Below are 19,514 nucleotides of genomic sequence, written 5' to 3'. Positions count from 1 at the left end.
GTCAGGATCTCATAGTGTGAGATCATCAGGCTTCTCTCCCTCTCTCTCCTTCTGTCTCTCTCAATAAATAAATAAACTTAAAAAAACAAGAGTCTCTTTACGGTTTGCCTCCCTTCTCTGTTTTTATCTTATTTTATTTTTCCTTCCTTTTTCCTATGTTCATCTGTTTTGTTTCTTAAATTCCACATATGAGTGAAATCATATGGTATTTTTCTTTCCTGAACTGACTTATTTCGCTCAGCATAATACACTCTAGTTCCATCCACATCACTGCAAATGGCAAGATTCCATTCCTTGTGATGGCTGAGTAATATTCCATTGTTCTCTTTTTATCTTAACAACACTGGGAATTTGTCCTCTTTTCCTTTTGGCTACTTCTTCCAAACTTGGATGGTATTGCTCCTTGGGTAATACGTTGACTAACTGAAAGATTGTTTATTGAGTTCCAGAAACCCAACAGGCATTAGAAATAAAAATCAAAAGAGATATATTATCTCTTATGATGTGTCCATGTAGGTTCATCAATTGCACCAAATGTACCACTCTAGTGGGGAGTGTTGATAGTGGGGGAGGGGGATATATGGAAACTTTCTGTACCTTCCTCCTAAAACTTCTCTCAAAAACATTTAATTGTTTTAAAAAAATAAGAGGGGCAGTTGGGTGACTCAATCAAGTGTCCGACTCTTGATTTAGGCTCAGGTCATGAGCTCACAGTTCGTGAGATCAAGCCCCAGGTCCGACTCTGCACTGACAGTGTGGAGACTGTTTGTGATTCTCTCTCTCCCTCTCTCTCTGCCCCTCCCCCCACTCCTGCTCTCCCCCTCTCTAAAAACAAATAAATAAACTTAAAAAAATAAGAAATTAAGAAATGTGAAACTTATTTAAGAACTTTACTGTCTTGTCAAGGAGGACAACTGATGATAGTTGGGTGTGATGGATGCTTTGATGTCGTGGCATCAGAGGGGCTGTTTACAACAGACAAGTGAGGCAGGAAAGGCTCCTGGGGCTCGTGCTCATTTGGAAGGAATGGAAGCAGCCAGTGAGGCCAAGAAGCTTCATCATTTCAGTGAAAAGCAAACAGCATATGGGAAGACACAGAGGATTAAAACACCAGGCCACGTTATAAGGAGTTGCAGGTGGTTCTTGGGTGACTAGGTAGGAGGCAATTACATGTATTAAGGCAAACAGTTCAATCTTTGTCCTCAAAGCTGTGGAGACTCCCTGAAAGACCTAGGCAGGGAAGCAGAAGGACCAAATTTGCCGGATTGAGACCAAGATGTCAGTTTTTATAAATTAACATTATATTCAGGCACCTTTGAAAATACAACCCCCTACCAACAGCCAAAAAACACTCTAGGTCCAACTCTCCAATATTCTAAACAAGCCAATTAAAAATAATTTGGGGAGCGCCTGGGTGGTTCAGTCGGTTAAGCATCCGACTTCAGCTCAGGTCATGATCTCACAGTTCGTGGGTTCGAGCCCTGCGTCGGGCTCTGTGCTGACAGCTCAGAGCCTGGAGCCTGCTTCAGATTCTGTCTCTGGGTCTCTCTGCCCCTCCTCTGCTCTCTCTCTCTCTCTCTCTCTCAAAAATAAACATTAAACAAATTTTTAAAAAATTAAAAAAATAATTTGAGCATCATGGGATCAAGCCCCATATTGGGCTCTGTACTGAATGTGAAGCCTGCTTGGGATTTTCTCTCTCTCCTTCTGCCACTCTCCTGTGCCCTATGTCTCTCTAAAATAAAAAAATTAATACAATGATAAAATTAAATTTAAATTTAAAAATAAAATAAAATAATTTGATACCAAATTTTGGAAGTGATCAGATTAGATGAAGCTCTTTAATAAACCTTTGATTCAGTTCACCAATATTTATTTAGCACTTCCGCTTAGAAGGCCCTGAACTCCAGCACTTAATTTCATTGTTTTTTGGGGTGCCAGGGTGGCTCAGTAGATTAGGCGTCCAACTTCAACTCAGGTCATGATCTCACGGTTCATGAGTTCCAGCCCCATGTCGGGCTCTGTGCTGACAGCTCAGAGCCTGGAGCCTGCCTGCTTTGGATTCTGTGTCTCCCTCCCTCTCTCTCTGTCCCTCCCCCACTCACGCTCTGTCTCTCCATCTCTCTCAAAGTCTCTCAAAGATAAACATTAAAAAACATTTTTTTAATAAAAAAAATTTCACTGTTTTTTAATACAGTAAACTCTGAAAGTAAGTAAATACTCAATCACATATCAGAAACTTAAGAAAAATCAGATCATTCAAACCAAAACCAATTACTATTTCACTAAAGGAATTGTCACAGCATTGTAAAAAAGGTAAGTTTATCTTACATTGTTAATTTTTATTTATATCATCTTAGTGTAACCAACTTTTTAGTAACGCCTTCACTAGGACTATATTGACAGACACTTGCTTAACATGTGCAGCATTTTTCAAAAATCAATTTAAAAGTTGTCATCAGTTTCTTTCCAAGTTACCTTATTTTTCTTCTCCTATGACTTATTTTTTTTTCTCCCTGTGAAATTCCACTTGATCAGATAGTTCTTCCTTTGAGTTCTCTTTTCTCTTCTCTTCACCTCATTCTATTTGTCCAAGACTCATCTGGGGTGGGGCGGGGGGTACGCCTGGGTGGCTCAGTCAGTTAAGCATCCAACTTCAGCTCAGGTCATGATCTCACAGGTTGCGAGCTCAAGCCCTGTGTTGGGCTCTGTGCAGAGAGCTCAGAGCCTGGAGCCTGCCTTGTGTTCTCTCTCTCTCTCTCTCTCTCTCTCTCTCTCTCTCTCTCTCTGCCCCTCCCCTGCTCATGCTCTCTCTCTCCTTCAAAAATATACAAACATTTAAAAAAAAAAAAAAGACTCATCTCAGGTGGCACCACCTCCAGGAAGCCTTCCTGGACTTGCCCACGTTGAGGGAGTTACCCTTCTCTGGGCTGCGGGCACCCTGTGAGTGTGTTTACCAGTTGTCCTGAGCAAACACTACTTAAGCCACTGCTTTACCTGCTTATTTTCCTAACTAGATCATGAACTCCTCACAAGCCCAGATCTTTTGTTTCATCTCTGTAGCTGCAGGACAAGGGCACACAGTCAGTGGCCAGTAACAGTGAAGAAAGGAAGGGAGAGAAATAAAGCAAATTATATTTCTATTTTCTCCATCATTTCTCTTCTCCTTCCTCCTCATTTCATGTCTTCCTCTTATTTTCCCCAATTACTAACACAACATCTTTAACCTTCTCCTCTTGGTTTCAATGCAGGTTATGATGTTCACTCTCTCCCTTGAGGTCCTCACGGTGGCAAAAGTGCTGATTCAGTGTATCAGGGGCCCTGACTTAGGAGTTATTGCTCCTGGGAGCTGCAGAGAAGGGGTTTGTTTTAACGGGCCCTGGATTAGTCTCTATTATGTCTCTTCTGTTTTAGCTGGGGACTTTTAACATGCTTTCTCCTTGCACCGTTTTCAGTCTTAGCAGCTGGGTAAACAGACGTTCTGCAACACCCTGGATAAAACGGCAAGCCCAAGGGAAAAGTCTCCCATCTTGAAATTTAAAAAAAGCAAAACTTGTTCAGGGCCAGCCTGGTGGGGGGCGGGGGTGGGGGGGTGGGAAATAGTAACACCTGAGAACACCTGAGACACACTGTGTGCTGTCTGCGGAAAACTCAGCGGATGACAAAAACATGCAGCTGCCTTCCTGAATGAGCCTGGCTGCTCAGAGAGAAGCATCACACGATTTTTAGCAGGAATAACAGAAAAGTGAGGTAAGCGACTGGCTTTCCTGGTAGGCTTTCAAAAGAGTCTATGAATTCCATAGGAGAACACAAAGAGGACTGTAGTTAACAATACTGTATATGTGAAGGTTGCTAGGAGAGATTTTAAAACCCAACACAAGAAAAAGAAATCTGTAACTGTGAGGTGATGGGTGTCAACGAAACTTACTGGGATGCTCATTTTGCAATACATGCATATATCACATCATGATGGTGTATGCCTTAAACTAATACACGGTTATATGTCAGGCATGTCTCAATCAAACTGGAAAAAAATGTGTCTTCAGGTTGGATAGAAAATAGTAGTGGCTGAGAAGCAAACTGACTATATGATGAAAATAATCCCTTCATTTCACGAGTTTAAGAAACTACTTTGTTATAAAGTCTATCATAACTTTTAAACATGATTTGCTGGCCACCTCCCCCCACTCTCTCTACTGTCTCCCTGGACCCACCCTGGACCCACATCCCTCCATTCTCTCTCTCTCTCTCTCTCTCTCTCTCTCTCTCTCTCTCTGGACCCACCTCCCCCCCAACTCTTCCTTTTGATCATTGAGTTTGGGCTCACTGTCCTCTCTGGTACTCCCTAAACTCCCACCCATGCACCTGCTGCCTAAAGAGCTTCTTCCAGTTCTCTGCAGGTCCCTTCCCTCACCTCCTTCAGGACTCTGCTCAAATGTCCCTTAAGCAGAGAAGCTCTCTGTGACCAGCTTAAATGAAATAGCCTCACAACCAACTTTTGGCACTCCTCATTTTCCTTCCCTGCAATATTTTTCACCAATGTTCTTTGTTTCGTTTATTCTCTATCCCTAGTGATCAATAAATATTTATTGAGTAAATAAGCAAAGACAGGGTAACGTTCCGTGCACCACTTTAGGGAGGCAATATGACATATGGAAAAGATACAGCCTTTTGAATTCTAAACTAACTATTCACTATGTTTCTAACCTTGAGACTAACCTCCCTACACTTCAGAATATTCATCTGTAAAGTGGGAATAATAATGCTTTCCTGATAATTAAAGGCATCTACTCAGTGCTGCTTTCTCCCCTTCCCTTCTCCCTGCCTCCTTTCTGTGGTTGGGAGCTAGCGTGTCTGTGATTCACAGGTTCTGCTGTGGAATGAAAAGAACAGCGTGTCAAGCACACCTCTGACAGAACCATTCCCAACAAGTTAATGCCGATTCTGTTTGTGTTTGATAACTGGTAGGCTGGATACGAAGCACGGAAGGACACCTGCTTTTCTGCAAGTGTTGTCATCTGACTGGGACCCCAAAGAGGGACATTTGAGGATGGTTTCATGAAGCTGTGGAACTGACCTTGGAAGCACGACTATGTTTCAGAATCGTAGTGAGTCTGGGAAGCGTTCCAGACAGAGAACAAAAGACCCCACCGAATGGGAGTGTGGCCACAGCAGGGCCTTTATGTTGAGAAAAGGTGGAAAGAAAAAACCATGTCAGACTGTGGAAGACCATGATGTCAGACAAAAAAGACCAGCTTTCATCCTATAATAGAGAGCCACTAAACATTTTTAAATTTTCATAGAGAACATAGAATCAGCTAATGAAAATGATACACTTTTAAACTTTCACAGAGACCCCCCGAAAGCCAGGCACTGAACAGTACCGGTGAATCCAGTGACATTTGTTCAGAAAAACAAACGACAAGGTCATAAATGGGAATGAATCATATCCTAATCTTCCCCACTCATCACTGTTTGATCCATCACGCAGAAGAGACTTGAGCTGGCAGAGACTGAAGACTGCTTACCACAAGAGAGCACCAAAAAACATCAACACACTCACACAACAGAGCCTCCAAACAGTGCAGGCTCTCTGTGGTCTGTGCTTTAACAGCAGGACCTGTGATAATGTGACCTCCCCTATCAAATTTCCTCTCTGAAGACAACCCCCCAGTCTCTTCCTTGTGATTGGATTCCTTAACTCCTTGTTAAGCCCTGAATAAAGACATAAGAACCTTATGGATTTCCACAATGAGGAAACTTCCACTTCTGTGTGCGTAAGAGTAGAAAGAAGGAGGCGACAAATTATGTAATTCACAATGAAGAGAGAAAATAGAAATTAATCTATTACAGATGCTACTAAAAGTCTTTCTACAGCAGAATTCTGTCACAGAATTGAGCAAGGAAGAAAAATCTTAAGACATGGGAAACCAGTAATGTAACTTTGTGGCCCTTGATGTTATAAAAGGGCCGGCAGCTGAGTACGAAGATGACACTTTTATCTGCCTCAGTTTTGTATTTTTCTTGGGTCCACTTCTCACAGCATGGATACGATCTATTTAGACTCTCAAAGAGCTTTTGATAAGGTTCTCACAAATGCCTATTATTGAAAGTGGGTAACCTTGGTGTGAAAGGAAAAAGTCCTATCAATGAATTAAATGAGAGGCAAAGAGCAGAAATAAATGGCCAATTCTCGTGTGAAGAAAGGTTAATGACTGAGGGCTCTCAGGCTCTGTGGTAGAATCAGACTGACATTTAACGAACGACAGGGATAGGGGAGCCCGATTCTGCCTCCTGCATTCTCTGCACATCAGTCCCACACAGAGCCCCCCGCTGATCGACCGGCATGGGGCCCAAGGCGAAACAGGCATTGCGAAGTGTCTGCGATCCAGGAAAGGGAAAATAGGTAATGAATTGTTGCTGATTCACACAGAGATCCCCAAATACCAAGGGGACAGAAATAAAAATTACAGTAGCAGAATCTTATTGTCTAAGAACTTTGGTACATACTACACAGAAAAATAAGGGCTCTTTCAAAAGACAAGATATGATATTTGAACAAAAGTACTTAATTCATGGGCATGATGACAGCAAATGTTCCGTATTGAAGAACCGCTTCTGTGGGCATTTAGATCCACAAGAACCCTGATGCCTATTCTGTAGATGGAGTTTAGACATAAACAAAAGCGACACTGGTAGGAAATATGCAGGATTGGTACCCTTTTCTGAGGGATACCTGAAAGACTGATGCGGGTTTTAATGAAAGCAAAACCTGACATGAATGTTATAATTTGGAAATCAAATGCTCTAATTGACTAGCATTAATCCTTTATGACCCATAACTCAATCTGGCATTTTCCAAACGTCATCATGATAAACTGCACAGGAGAACAGAAAAGCCAACAAACTTTTGACTTCACTGTTCTTTGCCTCAGTTTCCTTATCTGTAAAATAGGAATAGAATTTACCTCACAGAATGATTGTAAGGGTTAAAAGGGGTCAGATATGTAGACTGTTTAAATAGTAAAAGGTAAAAAAAAAGTTAAATCATTATTACTAGTAGTGTTGTTATTAGAATTCATAATAGACTAATCCCAAACACTCACATGCTACAGAAGAGCAACCTAATTCAAGTCATTTGACTTTCTTATTTATATCATTGTTATGACTCAGTTCTTAATAAGACATGTAAAATGTTTTCAAATAAAGAAAAAACATGGCTTTGAAATATCTTTCCACTAACCAGCTTTGTGAAATGTTAAAGAAATACAAGTTAATTTAAATAAGGCAAAAAAGAACACCAAAAAACAAACAAACGAAAAAAAACCCAGGTAAATCTAATGACATTAATTCTTAAGTGTACACACAGTAAATCCAAGCTTACCGTGCAGATAGTATTTTGATAAGCTCTTTTCTATTCTGTACCCGAAGGTGGTTAGTTTTATACTTGGAGTCATCAATCAGTTCAGGCAAATTCAAGATCTAAAAGGGAAAAATAATGTTTTTTAACATTTATTTATTTACTTACTTTTGAAAGAGCAAGGGGGGGGGGTGGAGGGACAGAGAGAGAAAGAGAAGGAGAGAGAGAATCCCAAGTAGTGTCTGTGCTGCCAGCACAGAGCCTGACTCAGGGTTTGAACTCATGAACCCTGAGATCATGACCTGAGAGGAAATCAAGAGTCTGATGCTTAAGCAACTGAGCCACCCAGGCGCCCCCAGGAAAAATAATCTTAATGTATAATTCACGATTTTGGGGGTACCTGCCTGTGAGTGCAAGTGTTCAGCAACTACCACACCCTTCCCAACACCATCCTTTGCTGACCTTTATGCTTCCAGACAAAAGCATATAGAACAGCAAAGGAATATAGAGGGAAGGATCGTGCAATCAAGATGGGTAATGTTGAGGGGCCTGGGTGGCTCAGTCAGTTGAGCGTCTGACTTGGCTCAGGTTATATTCTCACGGTCAGTGAGTTCAAACCCCATGTCGGACTGTGCTGACAGCTCAGAGCCTGGATCCTGCTATGGATTCTGTGTCTCCCTCTCTCTCTGCCCCTCCCCCACTCACTCTCTGTCTCTCTGTCTCTCAAAAATGAATAAACGGTACAAAAAATTTTTTTAATATGGGTAATGTTGTGACTGAGTTTGTCATTTATGAGAAGTTTTTGCTACATTTGTGTAGGTACCTACAAACAGGAGCATAGAAAGAGTTATCAGATCCCCATCATAAGCTTGTCTGGAGAGAGTAAGTAGAGAGATACAAAACTGGATAAAACGGACCTAATTCTGAGAACCAATATCATAAGTACTTGTCTGCACTTTCACAAAGCCCACGATCAACATATATCTTGTAGGTACATTCACTTATTTGTTCCACATGTAAATAAAATAACATTATCTGTCCCAGAAGTCCAATCCAGGATGTTGTACAAGGTGCTAAAATAGAGGAAAAGCATATACATTTGCCCCAAATGCTCACCATTAAAATAATGTCAAATTAAAAGATATTCTTCCTATAGAAGTGTCACTATTTTTCTTTAATATGTCTCCCTGAAGGAATAACAAATAGAAATGCTTTTATACACTTCCTCTTTTGCTCCTCCTCAATAAAGGGAAATCTATCTTGCAAGTCCCTTCGGACATCTTGCAATTTTAACAAGACCGTAATGAAAGTACCAAGTGGATTTGGAATGGAAAAGAAGTTTTATAAAGAATGTGTGGAGGCAGTGTTTGGCAGTTGTGTTGGAAAGTCAGAAGGAGCATTTATGGGTTCCGGGCAGGCCATGTGGCCCACAGAAAGCTTCACTACCTCTAGTAATGTATTTGCTTTAAATATAAACATTTAATGGTTTCATTTGTTTCCCACAGTTTAAATAAAATCAATCCATTAATCATCTCACAAAGGACAGAGAAGTGAAGGAGGTTCCCTGGAGTAAAGAGAGCATCTCCACGGTGTCATTTCTCTTTTGCATGGTTCACTTATTCATTTCCTTTAGGAATAATAAAGACAGCGTTACTCTCCCAGAGTTTAAAAAGCGACACCACATAGAGCGTCCTTTTTCAAACCCTCCCTGTCACCACACCTGATCCCAGAATGGCCTCCAGCCTTGTCCAGGAATGGAAACCCCTTCCCTCCCCAAGAATGAATAAGTCATTTCAAGAAAAAGCAAGTGCCTTCACCAAATCACAGGTTAAATCTGTAAATCTAGCCTCACCCAGAAATAGTATAAGCTACATTAAAAAAATAAAATAAAAAAAACACTCAGTGGGGCGCCTGGGTGGCTCAGTCAGTTGAGCATCTGACTTTGGCTCAAGTCAGGGTCTCAAAGTTTGTGGGTTAGAGCCCCACATTGGACTCTGTACTGACAGCTCAGAGCCTGGAGCCTGCTTCGGATTCTGTGTCTCCCTCTCTCTTTGTCCCTCCCCCCTCATGCTCTGTCTCTCTCTGTCTCTCAAAAACTGAATAAATGTTAAAAAAAAAAAAACAAACAAAAAAAAACCCACTCAGTGATTTTACTCAATGGGAACCAGGATATCCTCATTTGTCCTTCTCTAAACTTGACATATTAGACCTCTTTTCTATTTGAAAGTTGATACGAAACAGTGGGTCACAATAATTATTGTTCTGTGTTCAGCCACGCTGCCATTCAAAATGTTCCTAGAGAGACCGCTTCGTTTCGGGTGCTGTGATCACAACCATTCCTTACGTGCTCGAAGCAGTGTTGCCTGGGACGGAATGAAGCCATGTCAGTGAAAGTGCCTGACATCTTGAGCACTAAATCCATGGGAAGCATTCCAATGAGGTGCATTTTCCCCCAAAAGAAATAATGAAGTATGGGTTTGTTCAAAAGAGAAGGATGGGAAAGAGGAAGGCGGGGAGACAGGAAGGGAGAATGTCTTTAATTAACCTTCATTTTCTGAGAATATTTCTACTGGATATAGAGTTCAGGGTGGACACCTCTGTGCCACTTCTCTCTGGGCTCCCAAGTTCTTACGAAAAATCTGCAGTCAATTGAGTCCGTGTCCCCCCACAGGTAATATATCATTTTTCTTCGGGTGCTTTCAAAATATCTGCTTTGGTCTTTCCTTTTCAGTGGGTAGTCTTGGGTGTGTTTGTGCATGGATTTATTGGGGTTGATCCTATTTGGGGTTCGCTGAAATTATTAAATCTGTAGGTTTTTGTCTTTTGCCAAATTTGGGAAGTTTTCAGCAATTACATCTTCAAATATTTTTTCAGCATAGACTTTTGGGGAGGAGACTCCCTTTTTTTCTTTCTCTGTGGTTCAGACTGAATGATTTCTACTTATCTATCTTCAAGTTCCATGACTAGTTTCCTCTGTCATCCCCATTGTGTTATTGGGCTCACCCAGTGAGGAGATGCTTTTTTTTTTTATTTGGTGGCTGTATTTTTCCATCCTAGAATTTCTAGTTGGTTCTTCTTCATATCTTCTATTTCTTTGCGGGACATTTCTATTTTTCCATTTATTTCCACAAAGTCTGTGATGCTTATCGGAGCATTTTTATAATAGCTGTTTTAAAGCCTTTGTAAATTAATTCCAACATCTGTGTCATCTTGGCATTGGCATTTATTGACTGTCTTTTCTCATGCAAGCTCTGGCTCTGCATATGCTGAGTAATTTTGGATTGTATCCTGGACGTTTTAAATATTATATTATGAGCCTCTGGGTCTTGTTTAAATCCTACAGAAAAATCTTGTTGTTATTGTGTTTAGCAAGCAGTTGACCTGGTGAGGTCCAGGCTGTGAGTCCCACAACCCACCTTTGGTGTGCTTTGGTTCTAGAGGTAGTGGAGTTCTGAGCGCTTGCAGTGCTATTCGAATCTGTCCCACATGTGCCCTACTTAATGGTTATGCTGCCACCTGGGCAGTCATCTGTTCCTTAACTCAGTCCTCAACTCCTCTGGGGTGCTGGTTAGCACCAGATCAGTGTATGTGCAGCTCAGAGGTGAGTGAGGGGTTCACCAACAACTTCAAGGATTGCTTTCCACAGCTCCTGCCTCTCTGCAGTCTCTTTCCAGTTCCCTGATAGAACTACCCCCTTAGGTAGCCTACTCCCCAGCAGACTTGCAGGGTGGAGGCCAAGCAGTGGGGGGAGAGAAAAAGGCAACAGGGATTCACCCCTCTTTCTGGGGGATCACTGCTCAGAGATAAAGAGGAAAGTTCTCCTTCCTCAGAGTTTTAGTTCCTGTTCATCTGCTGATACCATTACAGGGGTTGTTTGTGGGGTGGCGCATGAGAAAATGGAGAGGGAGAAAAGACGGAGGATTTCCACACTCTCTCTGCTATTAGAGCTCTCTTTTGTGGTCCTCACTCTAAGAACAAAGGGCATCTCGTAGGGCTCAGCTCTGTTTCCTAGTGCCTACTTCCATGTTTCAGGCTCCACTGTATAAGGAAGTCATTGCAGAGAAACTTACTGCTGCCTTAGAGATACTTTAAATTCTGGTGTTCTTCCCCAATTCTCCTCCTACTACTTACTTCTCAGAGCCCTCTTACACCCTCTCATAGATGCTCCCTGCATTCTATCCAGGTTTTATCGCTGCATTCAATGGAAGAGATAGGGAGAAGTGTGCTTACTTTATCTTAACCAGAACCAGATTCTCCAAACCCAATTTTTTAAGATTTATTTATTTTGAGAGAGAGAGAGAGAGAGAGAGAGAGACAGCAAGTGGGGGGGGGGGGGAGGGACAGAGAGAGAGAGAATCCCAAGCAGGCTTCGTGCTGTCCATACAGAGCCCTACAGGAGGCTCAATCTCACAAAGAGATCATGACCTGAGCTGAAACCAATAGTTGGTTGCTTAACTGACTGAGTCACCCAGATGCCCCCCCACAAATGTAATTTTTATAGAGACCATTTATTAAGTGCATACTGTGAGTCAGGACTAGACAGACTATTTTACTTATCCAATCTAACTCTTGCAAAATCCCAAAAGTTATATATTAGCATAGTCATGTATTATAATATTCATTTTGTCATGAGAACACAGATGCTTAACAAAGATTAAGCATCTTGCCAGAGGTCACCTGACTATCTCCAAGACTCACAGTATGCCTTAGAACTATGCTATAACGTCCTCAAACCACCTGCTCCAAAATCAGCTACAACGCTTACTGAAATTGAAGTTTCCCATACCCCACCTCAGACACACTAAGTCAAAATCTTTGGGTATGAAGCTCAAGGAGATTTCTTATGCATGCTAGAGTTGAGAACCAATGCATATTGCCTCCAATAAAAGAAACTTTCAGTCTAAATGACTTTTGAAAGGATGTCAATGTACTTCAAATAGGAATACCCATTAGTGTTGGCATCAATCAGCTTAAAATAGCTTACATATGCTCATGTTGCCTACTCTTCTGTATCACGTTAAGAGACATAAAATGGGATTTGTTCTAAGCCAAGGTTTGGTTTATATGCAGGAAGATTTTCTGAACCCCAAGCCTTGAACCCAATTGCTCTTGTTCTCACCCTAATTCCTGACAATAAGAGCTCCTTAATAGGACCCCCTGCCCCAGAAGTATTAGTCAACCAGTAGATCTATTTCAATTTTGGAAAGAGATTAGGCCCAAGTAAATTCTACTCATTCATCACAGACAATACTGCTGTATTTCTCCCTAGGAGGTAGAGCCTCCCTATCTTTTTTTTTTTTTTTTTTGGATGTTTGTTTATTTTTTGAGAGAGAGAGAGAGAGAGAGAGTGAGAGAGAGAGACAGAGCATGAGTGAGGAAGGGGCAGAGAGAGAGGGAGACACAGAAGCCATAGCAGACTCTAGGCTCTGAGCTGTCAGCACAGAGCCTAATGTGGGGGGCTCAAATTCACTGACTGCAAGATCATGACTTGAGCTGAAGTCTGACATTCAACCAACTGAGCTACCCAGGCACCCGAGCCACCCTATCTTTTATGACAGGCCTTAATTGGCAAAAGAACAATTGATGGGCATCATGTGAAAACCTGGGAACTTCATCTTCCGTAAGGTCAATTTGAATCACAAGCCCCTTAGCAACAGATAAATCTGAACCAAAAATACTTATAAGAAACCCACTATACATGGCATAAGGGAACAGAGCATTTTTCTCAGGTTAAAAGGTTTTATAGGGCAAGTTTACATGTAAGGATATAATTATGAAGGTTAAAAAAAATCAATCAGATTGCAATGTTCGCTCAAGATGCCTAGTAAGTGATGTAAATAGCATTAAAATCCTGGACACATAAAAATTTTCTTCTGAGTGTTTCAAAGAATTTGATAGACATTGTCTTATGGGCTCATAACAGAGATTATCATTCCTAACTCACATATGGAAAAACAAGGTCAAGTGTACCACTCTCAAAGGCCCTCTGATGGTCTCCTTTTAAACAAACGTATCCTAACACACCATCACAGTAAGTCATATTTTAGTACTCAGACTTATGGCAAATATTCTGCTTTGAAATAAAAATCTTTTCAAAAAAAAATGTTCTTATGGATATTTATGAGGAAGTTCAAAAGTTTCAAACTGATCAGCAGTAATGAATCAAAAATAAAAAGAGCTCAGTACAGTTATTTTCAACAGTGAAGAATATGTCAACCAGTAATTTCTACCCCCCCCCACCCCGCCCCCCTTTCTGGAGAGAGAAAACTCCAAAACATATGGCCCAGGAAGAAAATCTGTACTCATTTATAGCAATGAACTGGCTTTTACATCTCTGTGGCTAGAGTACGCAAATGACTTCACAGGCAACGGCTTCCGTATGTTTCATATTTTTAACGTTGACCGTTCATAATAAAGATTCTTTGATCCTGGATCAAATGTTTGAATCGATTTTCTCTACACTTACTCAGAGTCACCATTATGAAAGCTCCCTCTTCCCCACCTCAGATGTTCCAGCCCTCCCTGCCATAGGAACCAGCTCCATTTGTCACCTTCTCCCTGGTACTTCCCACCCCTTTGCTGTGGTTTTGAGCTGCGCTCCCTACCCTCTCCTGCAAAAGAGGCACCACAATAAAGAATTTTTGTGCATAACAGGTTAACTGCAATACAGAAGGTTCTAGCAGGCTAACTGCAATAAAGAAGGCTCCTCTAAGGAATATTTGGGCATCTTTAATAACGCCGGAAGTTCACAGTGGTACGTATGAGGAGTGCAAAAAAATTAAAACGTCCTCAACAGGTGAGGCCTTTCCCCTACAGGAAAGAAAAATTAAAACAAAAACTTAAATACATATTTTTAAAGCTAGATCATACTTCTGGGACTAGAACTGGAAAAAGTGAACGGGAACCTAAAGACTTAAATAAAAGCAAATCTAAAAAACCCTAAAATCTAGGTAAGTAGTAAAGACATCAAATAAAAAAAGTGTCTAAGCGATGCCAAAAATGTAAAATCTTCAATATAAAATTATCTCAAACTATTCCAAGGCCTTTTTTTAAACCCAATGAGTAGCAACATCTTTAATACAACCTTAATTGCTAACACCTTAAAACATGAATTTTGCAGAAAGGTATTCTGCAAAATTAAAAGCTAATGTGAAAAGTTGTTTTTAGTTTTCTAGTGGTTAATACAATAAATTTGGTATTATACTGTATTTGGGCCTAATTAGATCTCATGTTATTACAAAAAAAAAAGAAAAAAAAAAGAAAAAAAAAGAAAGGAAAGAGAAAAGAAAAATATCCTGGCAATAAAATTCCTTTTAAAATGCATTTTTTTGGGGGCACCTGGGTGGCTCAGTCGGTTAAGCATCTGACATCGGTTCAGGTCATGATCTCATGGTTTGGTTTATGGATTCAAGCCCCACATGGGGCTCTGTGCTGACAGCTCAGAGCCTGGAGCCTGCTTCAGATTCCATCTCTCTCTCTCTCTCTCTCTCTCTCTCTCTGACCCTCCCTCTCACATTCTGTGTCTCTTTCTCTCAAAAATAAACAAACATTTAAAAAAAAAATTAGTGCATTTTTTTCTTTCCTTTTTTTTTTCATTGGACTGGTAGTCAGGTCCTGTTTGAGGATAATTTAGGTTCCTATGTACTATGATTCATTTCAAAATACAGCCAGATAACCTGAAAAAAACATATAGTCAGAATGCTAATTCAGACCATGTCCCGAGCACTTGTAAGTATCAAAATGGCACATTGTTAGGTGTGAAGGCAAGGGGTCTGGAGTTGGCTGTAGACTTAACAACATTGTTCTAGGCAAAACTGAACTTTCCTGGCTGTATACAAAACGAGTTGTTGCACGGGTCATCCGCCCACCCCAGTGATTCAAGATTACCTTGCACACAGTAGCAAACTGTTGGTTATTTCCTGCTCCAACTACAAGATATCCATCCTTGGTTTTAAAAGCCTAAAAGAAATCAATAAATACATAAGTACACACATACATACATACAAATACATAGATACATGAATATATAACTTTATATATTGAAAATACCATAAAAGTTAGCTTTAATTTCTAAAACTTCTATATAGAAAGCATATTCTAAAGTACATTACTAATTAAATAAATATTAATTAGTAGATTTTGTTCTTATATTTGCATAGTTGGTTTCTTTTGTTTTGTTTTGTTTTTCTTAATTTGGGATTTTCAAAGCACTTCCTGGCTCTTCCATTAACTGTTGTAACACGGCTTGGAAAAATAAAGAAAATACTAAATTAAACTAAAACAGTTTTATTATAATGCATAACATGAAATTCTGTATTCATTATAGTATGGATTAATGTTGGGCTTTTCCAAAGTTTTATATTTTGTTTGTTTCCATTTTTCCTTGGAGGGAAAAGAGCAAGAGGATACAATGTTTTCTACAAACTGAAAGAAAAATAAATGAATGGGAGGGAGGGAGGGAGGGAGGGAGGGAGGGAGGAAGGAAGGAAGGAAGGAAGGAAGGAAGGAAGGAAGGAAGGAAGGAAGGAAGGAAGGAAGGAAACAGGGAGGGAGGAGGGAGGAAGGGAGGGTGGAAGGGAGGATGCATACACTGATACATTTTATCTTTGAAGATCTCATATGTAAACTTTTGGACAATTTACTTTTCATTAAGTGAAAATTGACACATGTGGATCTCTGAATCTCATGTGGCTTTTATGTACTTGAAAATGTTTGTTGCTTCTAGGAGACACATTCATTTGAGCAGCAACAAGAATATAAGAAATTGATACACTCACCTCCCAGAGCATCTGGAGAACTCCCTTCTCCACATTTGATCACAGTGATGGTTGGAGGAACCAAATTTTACCCACAGAAGGCCTCATTCCCACTTTCTTAAATGAGTTCCTTTAGTTTCCTTCTTTTCTATGTAAACATTACTCTGTATTTTCACCTACTCTTTCTTTACTTACTCCTACCTCTGAGAAAGATGACTTCAATCTTCCTTGCCAGGGCTTGCTCCTATACTAAAAACCCTCGTCCCACCCTCACTCATATCCTTCAGAACCTTGCTCAATCATCCTTAATCTCTTCATTCCGACTAGATCCTTTTCTTTCTGCCTAGATATAGGCTCATGTCTACACTAAAAATATTAACAGCAACAAAACAAAATTTCTATCAATCCTGTTATCCTTCTCAGGCTATCTTGAAATTTTCTTCCTTCCCTCCATCTCTGAATGATATAAAATTCCACCTGCCTACACTTCTTCACCAACGCCACATGCCAATGCCCTTTGTCATCAGGATTTTTATCCGATCTTTACACTGAACTATTCTTTCTTGACCCCTCTGTATTATTTGGTACTGTTAACCATCCCTTCCTCCAGGAACCTGTCTTATCACTAGGCTCCATCTGGGTTCATCTCCAATCTCTCTGACCTGTATTCCGCATTCCCCTTTCTCAGAATTATCTTCTTCTTAGCCTTCAGGATCTGTATGTGGTCTTTCACTTCACTTGCTTCCTATAATAGCCATTAGCCGCATGTGGCTATTAAATTTAAATAAACTAAAATTAAATTAGCCAGTCACAAAAGTCCACATATTTTGATAGCATTTATATGATACGTCCAAAATAGGGAAATCCATAGAGACAGAAAGATTGGCAACCACCCAGGGCTGAGAAGATGGGGAGAATTTGGGGGTGTGACCACTACCACTAATGAGTTCTGGGTTTCCTGATGGGGTGATGAAAATGTTCCAAGATTGTTGTAATGTACACTTTACATGAGTGAATTATGATATATCAATTATATCTCAGTAGAGATGTTATTCAGAAAAAAGTAAGTAACAGTTCAGTTCCACAGACCCACTAGCCACAATGTCAAACATTCAAAAGCCATGGCTGTCATATCAGCGTAGATAAAGAGCATTTCCAGCATCATTGAAAGTCCCATTGTCTGATGCTGGGAAACTGAAGCTGGAAGATGGTATGTTTTCTTTTTATTCTTCCTACTAGACCTAACATGATATCTGAAGAATGTTAGGCAATTAATAAATGGTCGTAAAATGTAATAAATCTCTCAGATAACTGCTTCCATATAATAGACTCATGGCTAAAATGAATCTCAGGCAAAACATTATTAATGGGGTTTATTCTATTTACATTTTGCTTGATTTGGTAATGAATGCTACTAAAAAGATTTCACATGAACTATTTTAAAAGTTTATCTTCCCTGTTCACAGGGCAAAAGCAAAGTTTGTGTTATAAACAATGCATTGGTGTTTCTCAAACTATAGAAAGGGAATTTGCAATGGAGGTATGAGTGAGGAGCAAAGGATTTTGAACAGAGATGCCCCAATAAACCATTGATAACTATGAAGGTACACAGATTGTCGGCTTGTTTTTTTGTTTGTTTTCCGGAGAAAAACTGAGTTGGGAAGCGAATAAGTAATGCGAAGTAACAATGTATGCTACCAAGTATAATGTGAAAAAAGATTTTCAAAATTTTAGGGGTGCCTGGGTAGCTCAGTTGGTTAAGTATCCGACTCTTGATTTTGGCTCAGATCATGATCTCACAGTTCGTGAGTTTGAGCCCCACATCAGGCTCCACACTGAGAGTGCAGAGCCTGCTTGGGATTCTCTCTCTCCCTGCCCCTCCCCTGCTCAGCCTCTCTCTTTTCTGTCTCTCTCTCAAAGTAAATAAATAAATAAATTTTAAAATTTTAGATTAGTGACAAAAAACTCAGCAAGTTTACATTTTTGGAGATCCTCATTCCCTTTTAATTAATGAAGAAGTGTTTCTTCCTTAAGCCTTAGCTATGCCATGAAATATGTCTTTATCAATATAAAACTTTCAAAACTTTAAGCAGAGATAACCAGTTAATGATCACAGGAAAATGAAGACTGCATAGTGGCTGAGCCACTAAACACAATTAAAGATCATCAAATAGATTTATAAGGATAAAGGTAAGATTGAGTTCTTTAAATGCTTATTTGTTCCCTGTTACTGTTCCTACAGTGTTTATTTAATAAATATATTTTAAGTAAAAACTTAAAAACAAAGTATTGGCTGAAGAGTAAATAATTATGTCTCAGAGTCGCATGTTGAAATCCTAACCCCAATATGATGGTATTAGGAGTATGAAAATTAATAGAGGGAAACGTCACTAAAGTGGAGTCAGGAGATTAAAAGGAAAAGCTGGGGGCGCCTGGGTGGCTCAGTCGGTTAAGCGTCCGACTTCGGCTCAGGTCGTGATCTCACAGTTTGTGAGTTCGAGCCCCACATCGGGCTCTGTGCTGACAGCTCAGAGCCTGGAGCCTAGTTCGGATTCTGTGTCTCCCTCTCTCTGCCCCTTCCCCACTCATGCTCTGTCTCTCAAAAATGAATAAATGTTAAAAAGAATTTAAAAAAAAAAAAAAAAAAGGAAAAGCTGTATCACTTGTAATTGACAAGCATCAATTACAAGAATAGCTGTCCATTACAGACCCCAACACAAGAGTCATCAACAGGAAAGGAAGGCCTCACAGGGACTGACCCTTGAACAATGGCAACCCACACACGCATAATCCACGTGTAACTCTCTCTCAAAAATAAATAAAAGGTAGGGATTCAATAAATATCATTATTATTAAATAATTGCATCCTACCTAAAAGGAACTTCCTTATGTATTCTAAACCCTTATATCCTGACTCTTGGGCCCTCATCTACTCTGCAACAGACTCCTCTCTCTCTCTTTATTCCCTTGGTTGCCTCACTCTCCAGACTGAGCAAAGTAAGTGATAACAAGCCATACGCACAAACTGCCAGCAGGCTTTCCACACCAGGGAGAACTCACATCAAAAGCATCGAATTGGGCTAAAAACACTCATGGCTAGGGTGTTTCTCTCATAAGGAATTTAGGCCTCAGGAGGCAAGAAACCATTGCTTCTGCATGAAATGATGGGGGAGAGGGCAGCAGGGGTCTATAGTTTTAAAAGGACAAGGCCAAACTCCAGTATTCACAGCAGCACTATCGACAAGAGTCAAAGTACTGAAGAGCCCAAATGTCCATCAACAAGAGAATGGATAAAGAAGATATATATATACACAATGGAGTATTACACGGTAATCGGAAAGAACGAAATCTTGCCATTTGCAGCTACGTGGATGGAACTAGAGGGTATTATGCTAAGC

General features: G+C 40.2%; 1 protein-coding gene across 4 annotated transcripts in view; it reads right to left on the bottom strand.

Annotated features, from left to right (window-relative positions):
• The window catches only part of SUGCT (succinyl-CoA:glutarate-CoA transferase), a 758,031-nt gene that overhangs the window by 415,734 nt on the left and 322,783 nt on the right, over window positions 1-19,514 (bottom strand). For all 4 annotated transcript variants that reach the window (XM_058725465.1, XM_058725466.1, XM_058725467.1 and 1 more), the window contains 2 exons: window positions 15,248-15,319; window positions 7,385-7,482 (listed from right to left, as the gene is read on the bottom strand). In XM_058725465.1, coding sequence (XP_058581448.1) covers window positions 7,385-7,482; window positions 15,248-15,319 — 170 coding nt within the window. The remainder of the gene's footprint in view (window positions 1-7,384; window positions 7,483-15,247; window positions 15,320-19,514) is intronic.

The sequence above is a fragment of the Neofelis nebulosa genome, chromosome 4 (assembly GCF_028018385.1).
Source record: "Neofelis nebulosa isolate mNeoNeb1 chromosome 4, mNeoNeb1.pri, whole genome shotgun sequence".
Lineage (NCBI taxonomy): Eukaryota > Metazoa > Chordata > Mammalia > Carnivora > Felidae > Neofelis > Neofelis nebulosa.
Note: the sequence above shows the minus strand (reverse complement) of the source record. Positions and strands in the feature narration are given on the sequence as shown.